We start from the raw sequence: 11,707 nt of genomic DNA, 5'->3' as shown, positions 1-11,707 counted from the left end.
CCCACTAGCTCCACCGTCACTGGGATTCTCCAGGCAAGAACACTGGAGTGGGTTGCCATTTCCTTCTCCAATGCATGAAAATGAAAAGTGAAAGTGAAGTCTCTCAGTCTTGTCCAACTCTTAGCGACCCCATGGACTGCAGCCTACCAGGCTCCCGCGTCGCTGGGATTCTCCAGGCACGAGTACTGGAGTGGGTCGCCATTGTCTTCCTCGCATGATGTATGTGATTCTCCGCTAACCCTTGAAGGCGCTCCGGTTATTACAGGCCCCAGGCAGGCACCTGAGTCCATGACCTGGGCTTTTCTCCACCCATCTCCCTCCCACCTCTAGTCTATGTCTCAAGAATCACACTCAATCCCCCTTTAAATTGTCCATTGTTCCTTCTATGACCCAGGGTGGGTAACCCCGTTCCCTCTTCATTAAGAAGAATTCAGTACAGGCTTATCTTGTAGGATCAGGCTTTGAGTTAGCTTTTATTCAAAGGTGTGTGCAAGCCAATTTTTTTTTTTTCAAATTACTTTCATTTTCTCTACTAAAACACAAGAGTAGTCTTGTACAAAATATAGTACAAAGCAAGTATCTTATGAATGATAAAGATTTAAATGCTATGAACAGCCTAAATATTTCCGATAATTTAAATAAATAAACAAATGTTACAACTTTTAAGATATGGAAAATGGATTCTTAAATCTGTTTTGAAAAGTTATGGTAACAAAACCTTTAACATACGTTTAAATAATCCCATATATTAGCTATTTCTTATATATCATCTGACACAAAAATAGAGTTAAAGGTTGCACTTTGAGTCTTAGAAAATAGCCATTTAGTTGACCAGATGAACTGTTTTCAGATTCAACGCCTTCTTTATTTCCTGAGTTTTTTGATGAGCTTGTTGGCAAAGACCAAGCACCTTCTGATTTCCACGCTGACAAACTCCCAGGCACAGTGGCTGTATTCTTTCTCTTTGAGACACACACTGATTCGCTGGAAGTAACCCTTCACAGCCAATCTGGAGTTCTCACTGCCTAGAGGTGACTGTTCCAGTGTCCTTCCCTCCCTCAGACACACGTCCAGGTCCTCCAGCTGCTGATCAAGTCCCACGAGGAATCTGTCCAGGAGGCTCTCGTTTCGACCTGCAGAAGAGCCCGTGGGCTGAAGAGCTGGAAGGTCTGCTGGAGCAAGTCGTGCACAACAGCTGTGGCTTCTGTCTTCTCAAGCCTGGTCCTGTGCACCAGGGTCTGAGGAATCTGAAGTCAGTCCTGTCCCTCAGACAGGACACAATGGGCACTCTCTCCATCTGACTCCAACGTGTGAAGCTTTCCAGATTGCCGTGGCTGGCAGGCAGCTCACAGCCCAGGGAGCACGTGGGGCTGGAGCAGAGCATCACCAGGGCCAGCAGCACTGAGACGGGGAGGGCCATTGGGATGCTGGGGGCTTGCAGGACTGCCTGCAGGAGAGGTCTAGGCGAGTCCTGAGGGCTTTGGGTGATGGGTGGCTCTTAAAGAGTGAGTAGAGAAACTTTCATTTCCTGGCTTTTTCCACATTTGCCCTTTCCTTTCTTTTTCTACTCTTTGTAATGAAATCAATGGACGTGCTAATTTTTGCCATGAGTGCCTGGGTGGGGAACATCAAATCATGCATGCCGCTGTGGTTGATAGCTACATAGCCGTCTTGGGAGAAGAGCTAATCAAAGTCAGCGAAGGGAGAAATATTCATAGAAAAGGTGGCTTTTCCAGGTCACCAAGAAATGTTCAGTATGAAAATAGCTTATAAGAGAAGCTTTTGATTTTTCTCATTTTTTCCTCATTTTCCCTTTCCCCCTTCTTTAAAAAATTTCATTTGTGTATGTACCTTTATGATATCACCTAAGTAGGCCTTAAGCTCCCTGGAGACATTATAGGGAACAATATCACTTGATATCATTTATTAAAAATGAGTTATTTTTCAACTATAATCCACAAGGTACTTTTTAAGGTGCTGGTTGTCCTAAAAAACTCATGTTTGCCTGTGTTTATTTCTTTTTCTCCTCTAGCACTACAGTATTTCACAGGATACTTTGCTTCAGTCCTTGTGTGATAGTGCAGATAATCTCATCTCCTTAGATATTTCATGGGGAAGTGACAATCTACCATACACTCAGGGATACTGAGGTTGCAATTGCATTCAATCCTTGTAATGGCATGTCTTTACCAATTCTGTAAGGTACAGATAATTTTTAATAATCTTAATGACAGAAATTTTTACATGCAGCCTCTCAGCAAAGTTTTTAATAAACATGAATTAATCTTCAGAGCTTCCCTATGAGATAATTACTATAACTATTGACATGTTTGCATATACTGCTGCTACTGCTGCTGAGTCACTTCAGTCGTGTCCATCTCTGTGTGACCCCATAGACGGCAGCCCACCAGGCTCCCCTGTCCCTGGGATTTTCCAAGCAAGATTACTGGAGTGGGTTGCCATTGCCTTCTCCAGTTTGCAAATAAGGAAACTGAAAACTCAGAGACATGACTTTATGTGCTAACAGGATTAACTGCATAAGTGGTACTTGACCACTGTACTCTTCAGCCTCCACATTATTCCTCATTAACCTTAAGCATTCCCCTTTAGCTACATAACATACAGTTATAATTAAGTAATCCCTCTAATTATGTAACATTTGACTGCCCTGAGAGATTGTAAGCCCCCTAAAGGCAGTAATGGCACAAGTGGAGAATCCAGGAAGGTGTCTGTCCCAGAAGAAGTGCACAGAGGGGTCTCTGTCCCATTGTCGTTCATCACTAAGGCATGTCCGACTCTCTTTGATCCCATGGACTACAGCACCCCAGGCTTCCTTGTCGTCTATCTCTCAGAGTTTGCTAAAATTCATGTTCATTGAGTCGATCCAATCTGATCGAATCATCTCATCCTATGTTGATCCCTTCTCGTCCTGTCCTCAATCTTTCCCAGCATCAGGGTCTTTTCCAGTGAGTGGGCTCTTCCCATTAGGCGGCCAAAATATTGGAGCTTCAGCTCTGTCCCAGAAGTAGTTCTAAGAGAACTATACTCACCAAAGTTTGTAGTAGACCTAGTATTTGAAGACTGTTTCAGAAAATGAGAATCTTCTGAAAACAAAGATAGTAAAAGTAAATTTAAATGGATTTTTTAACTTTCTGGATAATCTCTCAAAATATTATCTCAGGTGGAAGCAGAGACTCTCAGAGTTGTTGTTTGGTTGCCATAATCTGCCAGGCTCCTTTGTAGAGCTCAACAAAACAGGATTGGACGTTATCAGGTGCAAAGGGAACTGCGTTCTCAGCCGTTGTCTAATGATTGTTACATCCCTGGAATGGCAAATGGCTCTTTTGTGATAATGAAGAATAGGAATTGGAGAGGAAGACCTTACTAAGTGTTCCTCTTAAATAGGAAGCACATTCTCAGAGCAGACAGCTCGGTCCAGTGCATGAGACAGTGGACATGGGGCAAGATCCCTGGGTTGATGTCACAGCTCCAGCCTGCACTGCCTGTGTGACCTGTGGCACCACGGTTTCTCCTCTTAAATGGAACTGGTCATCACAGACGTTTCACTGGATTTTTCTGAAGGTTGTAGGACGTAACGTACTTCTGACAATGCTTGGACATATAAGCGTTCAGTATCTGTTAACTGTTCCCACGAGGCAGAAAATTCACACATCCATCTATGGAAACTGGATAGAATTTCCCTGAGATGACCTGCTTCCTTCCCTTAATGCTCAGCTCACTGGTCAACATTATTACATCTAATCTCATCTCTGCTGAACATGATGTGCTGTCCAAACACTACATCTAGTAGCTTCCAGGGAACAGCTGACCTCTCACACATGAATAGGGTGACCGTCCAGTCTGTACCCCAGTCTCTCTTCAGGGTGAGTTAATAGGTCTATATCCTCAGAATCCAATAACCTCCACGAAGAGGGAGAAATGTAAACAGACAAATAAAGATACAAATAAAGATAAATAAATAGATACTGGGAGTTAGCAGAGCGGTCCACTATCCTTTTAGGTAACACTGTGCCTAAGAGCCTGCCACCCTCCTTGGCTCTGTCTGCAGCTGAACAGTGTCACATAAGCTGCTCTCAAATCTGTCATCTGTAGAGCTCTGCATCCCTGTTTGTGTAGTTAAGTGAGATTTTGTCATTTGGACAGAGATGTCACTAGTTTTTTCAATTACCTCATTTACTTTCTCTTTACCTTTGTGCATTACTTCTTCATTCACTGCTTACTTTTACTTTCTAGAAATGTTGAATGAGTGGAAAGTTTTGATCTCTTGAAAAATCACCGAGGAAATACGTTAACTGTTCCATTCATTTACGTTTTCTGTTCCTGTTTTTGCAATAAACCTCAAAGTGGAAATAGAAAAGATTGTAGGAGCATTAGCACAGCTTTTACAAACTGAAATACAAATGACAAAGAAGAGGCAGCAATATGAAAACTGCATAAAAGTACCTAAGAAAAACATGGGTTGCCTGGACGTGGCAAGGACAATGGCCTGGGCTAAGAAGGCACATTCTAACCACTTGAACACTTTAACAGGAGTGGTGGTTACACTTTACTTTCATGAGAGTGACTTTGGATGATTCATCATCTTGGTCTAAGCTTAGTTTCTAACCAGGAAGGGTTAATTTTGAATTTACACTGGATTTGCTTCTGTGACTTCAATTATTTTTGTCCCAGAAATTCACATTTGGGAAGGCCAGAATCACAGATAGATATGACATCTTTGTTGACATGACATGAGATATTCCATTTCACACCACCCATGAAATGACTATAAGGAAGTGCAACTAACACTTCCTCCTACCTGAGGCTTGCTGGCTATTCTGGGAGATATTTTCAGGAAATAAAAAGTCCTTTTCCTTTGTTTCCTCACCTCCCCCATCTTTCATTCAAAAAAGAATCTGACATCCAGGACCCCCACAAGATGGTTATTTTGAGGCACTGACCTTTCATCTTCTCAGTCAGCCACTTCCCGAATGAAGTCCTTTCCTGATCCCAACACCTCGTCTTGGATTCACTGATTTACCCTGCTGCAAGCAGAGCCACTTGGACTCTGTAACGAGCTCAGCATAGTGATTGGCACCTAATAAATGTTTAGTAATTTTCTCAGTTATGGAGAGCAAATAAAACCAAAATTGGCAAATTAAAATCTGTGCTGCAGAGAATAAGGTGAGATCGGTGCATGTAAAGCTCAGATATTTTTCACATCTGATCAAGTGTTCCAAGAGGAATATGCAGAGGCAGCAAAAAAAGATTTGAAAAAGAAGTCTAACAAAGCTTCCCTAAAAGTTGATCTTAGAATCAGGAAGAAAGATCCAATAACTCTTAATATATCACTAGTTCAAAGTTACTGAGATGATAAGCATTCCATTGACTTAGAACATCTACTTTTTAAATGAATACATTTTACTTCAATGTAAGGATACAGAAGAGCAGACACTCATGACAGATTTCCAGGCTCTTGAAGTGAAAGGCAAGCCCAAAATGAGGTAGTTCATGAATCTGGATAGACTCAGAATGTGAAAATTTTGGACTTCATATTTAAGAGGCACACAACAGAAGATCCTTAGATGAAATGAAGATGAAACAAAGCTCACAGTCGCTCATCTCAACCGGAATGCTTCCTTGTGGAATTGACCAGTGGCTCTTCATCTCCTCAGTGATGACACTCATGATGCTCGTCTCTAACCTCATCTCTTCCTCTGAGTCCATGAACTGCCTCAGAGCCTTGACCTGGAAAAGCAGGAGACCTTCACATTTGGATCAAATAAACACAGTCTCTCTCTTTCCTGTCTGGGATACAGGAAAGACATCAGATTCCCTCAGGAGCAGGTGAGTGGCGGCCAGCTCCAGGAGGCCCAGGCCATCTCTGTGCTCCACGAGATGCTCCAGCAGAGCTTCAACCTCTTCCACACAGAGCGCGCCTCTGCTGCCTGGGACACCACCCTCCTGGAGCAGCTCCGCACTGGACTCCATCAGCAGCTGGACGACCTGGACGCCTGCCTGGGGCAGGTGATGGGAGAGGAAGACTCTGCCCTGGGAAGGACGGGCCCCACCCTGGCCGTGAAGAGGTACTTCCAGGGCATCCATGTCTACCTGCAAGAGAAGGAATACAGCGACCGCGCCTGGGAAACTGGCAGAGTGGAAATCACGAGGCGCTTTCTGTGTCAACAAGTTCCTAAGAAAACTCAGGAAGTTAGAAGGAACCTGATCCTCAGTGACTCGTGTCCTAGCTCAGGCTCTTCATTGTTCAGTCTTTTCCAAAACTCCAATTTCTGCCTCAGCTATGAGAGAGTTTGAGTGACAATCGATATTGGCATTAATGTTGAGAATATCAATACCAGCTGCTTTTAGAATTAGAGGTAATATATCTGATGCCCTGTGGCTGAATCTTATGGAATAACATGTTTTTGTATGAATTCATTTATTTATATTAAGTTATTTATTTTCATGGTACTTGCATTTCTATTTTCTGTTTATTACATGCATGCGTGCTATGCATGCTGAGTCGCTTCAGTCGTGTCCGACTCTATGTGACCCTATGGACAGCAGCCCAGCAGGCTCCTCTGTCCACAGGATTCTCTAGGCAGGAATACTGGAGTGGGTTGCTATTCCTTTCTCCAATTTACTCCATAAGAATATATAATTTTCTTTAATTAAATGTACCTTTTATTTACTCATGACATTATCTGAAGACACGTTTCCTCCTCTCCCTTTTGGGTCTCTCCACAGAGCCCGAATGCTGTGAAGCGACAGAGAGAAGGTGCTGTGCCGCTCGCTCCTTTATCTGCGGGCCTTGTGCAGAGAGTCTCGAGTGTGAGAGGCAGAGACCCCGAGCGCACAGAGCTCACACTGGAGCAAGGACACTGCCATGAAAGAAGTGGGCATAGGATAATTAGGTATTTACATCTGGGCCCTGGGCTACACAGAAGAAGTATCAGATGCTGATGGCAGTGAGTATCCTGGAAAGCTCATTTAGACCACGTTTAAGCGACTTAGCAGCAGCAGCAGCAGCAGCCGTCTCCCCAGGGAAGTAATCCGAAGTATGAGACTTGAAGAATGAGCATGAATTTGTCAAATAACTCATGAAGAGCAAAATAAGAAAACAATAATACACAACAAAGCACAGCGCATAGCGTGTCCCTGCAGCAGGAATGGCTCTGGTGCTTTTAAAGGCATGAACAAGACCCAAGTCGGTAGAGTGTACTGATGCCTGCAGGGGGTAGCATGGCATGGCCCTGGAGACATGGAAAAGGGCCCAGTGATAGACTTTTGAATGATGTTAGATTTTATCTTAGGAACCAAGGAAATTACTTGCGAATTTAAAGCTACAGAGCCACTGGGACCAGAGCAGACACAGGGAAATTCCTGAAACCATCAGTTCGCAAAGTGTGGTCTGTGGGCCCCTGCAGATCCCCAGGACACTCTACAGGGATTCATGAGGTACAATAATTATTATAGTGATATCAAGATCTTATTATAGTGATATCAAGACTCCAGTGCTGTGGTGTGGATCAAAGCAGTGGCACTCAGTGCCTAGTGATTGTCTGGTTTTTCTGTATAATATACTTGAAGTTTTAAAAAAGGACAGTTTCACGAAAGAAGATCCCTAGTGAAACAGCAAGATGATGAATTTTATGAAATCTTCTCTTTGGAGTACACATTTGAAAAATCCTCTCCATTGTAGTCTTGTTGACATGTTGTGCGGCAAGCACCTCCGCCGCATGCATGGTGACTGTTCTCAGGAGAAGCCCTTGGATGACGATTATGTGAGTTATGAGCTAAACTACCACTCCATTGTCCCTAAGGCAAACCATTCAATATCACAGTTATCCAAGTCTATGCCCCAACCAGTAACGCTGAAGAAACTGAAGTTGAATGGTTCTGTGAAGACCTACAAGACCTTTTAGAACTAACACCCAAAAAAGATGTCCTTTTCATTATAGGGGACTGGAATGCAAAAGTAGGAAGTCAAGAAACACCTGGAGTAACAGGCAAATTTGGCCTTAGAATGCAGAATGAAGCAGGGCAAAGACTAACCGAGTTTTGCCAAGAAAATGCACTGGTCATAGCAAACACCCTCCTCCAACAACACAAGAGAAGACTCTACACATGGACATCACCAGATGGTCAACACCGAAATCAGATTGATTCTATTCTTTGCAGCCAAAGATGGAGAAGCTCTATACAGTTAACAAAAACAAGACCAGGAGCTGACTGTGGCTCAGATCATGAACTTCTTATTACCAAATTCAGACTGAAATTGAAGAAAGTAGGGAAAACCGCTAGACCATTCAGGTATGACCTAAATCAAATCCCTTATGATTATACAGTGGAAGTGAGAAATAGATTTAAGGGCCTAGATCTGATAGATAGAGTGCCTGATGAACTATGGAATGAGGTTGGTGACATTGTATAGGAGACAGAGATCAAGACCATCCCCATGGAAAAGAAATGTAAAAAAGCAAAATGGCTATCTGGGGAGGCCTTACAAATAGATGTGAAAAAAGAGAGGTGAAAAGGAAAGATATACGCATCTGAATGCAGAGTTCCAGAGAATAGCAAGAAGAGATAAGAAAGCCTTCTTCAGCGATCAGTGCAAAGAAATAGAGGAAAAGGACAGAATGGGAAAGACTAGAGATCTCTTTAAGAAAATTAGAGATACCAAGGGAACATTTCATGTGAAGATGGGCTTGATAAAGGACAGAAATGGTATGGACCTAACAGAAGCAGAAGATATTAAGAAGAGGTGGCAAGAATACATAGAAGAAGTGTACAAAAAAGATCTTCATGACCCAGATAATCATGATGATGTGATCACTAATCTAGAGCCAGACATCCTGGAATGTGAAGTCAAATGGGCTTTAGAAAGCATCACTGTGAACAAAGCTAGTGGAGGTGATGGAATTCCAGTTGAGCTGTTTCAAATCCTGAAAGATGATGCTGTGAAAGTGCTGCACTCAATATACAAACAAATTTGGAAAACTCAGCAGTGGCCACAGGACTGGAAAAGGTCAGTTTTCATTCCAATCCCAAAGAAAGGCAATGCCAAAGAATGCTCAAACTACCGCACAATTGCACTCATCTCACACACTAGTAAAGTAATGCTCAAAATTCTGCAAACCAGGCTTCAGCAATACGTGAACCATGAACTTTCTGATGTTCAAGCTGGTTTTAGAAAAGGCAGAGGAACCAGAGATCAAATTGCCAACATCCGATGGATCATAGGAAAAGCAAGAGAATTCTAGAAAAACATCTATTTCTGCTTTCTTGACTATGCCAAAGCCTTTAACTGTGTGGATCACAATAAACTGTGGAAAATTCTGAAAGAGATGGGAATACCAGACCACCTGACCTGCCTCTTGAGAAATCTGTATGCAGGTCAGGAATCAACAGTTAGAACTGGACATGGAACAACAGACTGGTTCCAAATAGGGAAAGGAGTACGTCAACGCTGTATATTGTCACCCTGCTTATTTAACTTCTATGCAGAGTACATCATGAGAAACTTTGGACTGGAAGAAACACAAGCTGGAATCAAGATTGCCTGGAGAAATATCAATAACCTCAGATATGCAGATGATACCACCCTTATGGCAGAAAGTGAAGAGCAACTCAAAAGCCTCTTGATGAAAGTGAAAGAGGAGAGTGAAAATGTTGGCTTAAAGCTCAACATTCAGAGAATGAAGATCATGGCATCTGGTCCCATCACTTCATGGGAAATAAATGGGAAACAGTGGAAACAGTGTCAGACTTTATTTTTTTGGGCTCCAAAATCACTGCAGATGGTGACTGCAGCCATGAAATTAAGAGACGCTCACTCCTTGGAAGAAGAGTTATGACCAACCTAGATAGCATATTCAAAAGCAGAGACATTACTTTGCCAACAAAGGTCTGTCTAGTCAAGGCTATGGTTTTTCCTGTGGTCATGTAAGGATGTGAGAGTTGGACTGTGAAGAAGGCTGAGCGCCGAAGAATTGATGCTTTTGAACTGTGGTGTTGGAGAAGACTCTTGAGAGTCCCTTGAACTGCAAGGTGATCCAACCAGGCATTCTGAAGGAGATCAGCTCTGGGATTTCTTTGAAGGAATGATGCTAGAGCTGAAACTCCAGTACTTTGACCACCTCATGTGAACTGTTGACTCATTGGAAAAGCCTCTGATGCTGGGAGGGATTGGGGGCAGGAGAAGGGGATGACAGAGGATGAGATGGCTCGATGGCATCACCAACCTGATGCACATGAGTTTGGGTGAACTCCCGGCGTTGGTGATGGAGAGAGAGTCCTGGTGTGTTGCGATTCATAGGGTCGCAAAGAGTCAGACACGACTGAGCAACTGACCTGAGCTGAACCACTCTCTTGATAAAATCAAGTTTTACTCTAGAGAATGACAGACAAATCACAGTCACTCAGAAGTGGGCATTTGACAGATATTTTCTTATACTATTTCTATTAATGTATGAACATTCTTGTTGACTTTAATGAATGAGGCCAATCTATTTTCAGTTCATGTTTCCAGGATATGAATTCATCTCAGTGTGTATCTTTGCTTCTGAAAATTTGAAGAGTAGTGATTTAATATCTATGAGTTTCAAAATTTCTAATTCTATGGTTTAATTTTGACTTGACATAATTTATCAGGATGATACATCTTGAAATGATGCTTTAAAATAATATTAACATTAATTGCAGGCATTGTGATCTGGGCACACAACTTATACAAATATTTTTCCCCTGGAGGAATTATGGATATATTCTGTGAAGTCTAATGTATGATAATGTTCATGGATGTTTTATAGATATTTGAATCAAGTTATATTTCCTATTGTAGATTAAGGGCCCAAGAATGTTAATCACGAAATTCGTCCTGTAAATCATAGTTTCAGTTCTTCTCTTTACTACTTTATAGATGGTTTTTTAGAAACTAGTAGCATTGTCCTGGGCTTCCCAGGTGGAGCTAATGGTAGAGAACTTGCCTGCCAATTCAGGAGACAAGAGGAGACACCAATTTGATGCCTGGGTGAGGACGATCCCCTGGAGAAGGGCATGGCAACCCACTCCAGGATTCTTGCCTGGAGAATCCCATGGACAGAAGAGCCTGGCACCTATGGTCAACAGAGTCACAAAGAGTCAGACACAACTGAAGCGACTTAGCTCAAGCACAGCATTGAGGGGAAACTTCAGTGCTCTGGTGTTTCTGTTCACATTGCTATATAATGTTATATTTTTTACTCATTGTTTTATACCATTTGAAATTTAGCTCAAGCATTTAAAAATTTTAATTATCGATTCAATGTGTATCTTAGGTATATTGAACTTCTTTCTCTTGAAGAATAATTTCTTTCTCATGTGTTTATTTCTGGAATTCTCAAGTGTATGAATATTGATATTAATGACAAAGATCTCGTTGATATTAACATTACCACCTCTAATTATTTCCTACAAGATACTTTCTTGTTCTGTATTGGCCCCCTTCTGTGTTGCCCTTGTTTTGGTATTAAGTATGTAGTGTTATTTGATCTTAGGTTTTTCTTCCTCTTCCAAGTAATAATGGAGTTTGTGTATTAAATCAATCAATAGAACCTTTTATGATTTAGCAGATTCTATTAATTTTTGAAATTATGTTAACCTTTATCAGTTTGGGTCTCAAATGTATTGGATTTATGCCTTACTTTTACATGACTTTTACATGTTT

At 42.0% G+C, this 11,707-nt stretch overlaps 1 protein-coding gene and 1 pseudogene across 1 annotated transcript; one reads left to right on the top strand and one right to left on the bottom strand.

Annotated features, from left to right (window-relative positions):
* LOC108636631 lies at positions 783–1,706 on the bottom strand (annotated as a pseudogene).
* Positions 5,633–6,340, top strand: LOC108636595 (interferon tau-like). Its single transcript, XM_018052762.1, has 2 exons — positions 5,633–5,691; positions 5,820–6,340. Exons 1-2 carry the CDS (start codon positions 5,633–5,635, stop codon positions 6,313–6,315), a joined length of 555 nt encoding a protein of 184 aa, XP_017908251.1. The 3' UTR covers positions 6,316–6,340.

Source organism: Capra hircus, chromosome 8, assembly GCF_001704415.2.
Source record: "Capra hircus breed San Clemente chromosome 8, ASM170441v1, whole genome shotgun sequence".
NCBI classification, from domain to species: Eukaryota; Metazoa; Chordata; class Mammalia; order Artiodactyla; family Bovidae; genus Capra; species Capra hircus.
The sequence above is the reverse complement of the archived record's forward strand: the minus strand, read 5'-3'. Positions and strand labels throughout refer to the sequence as shown.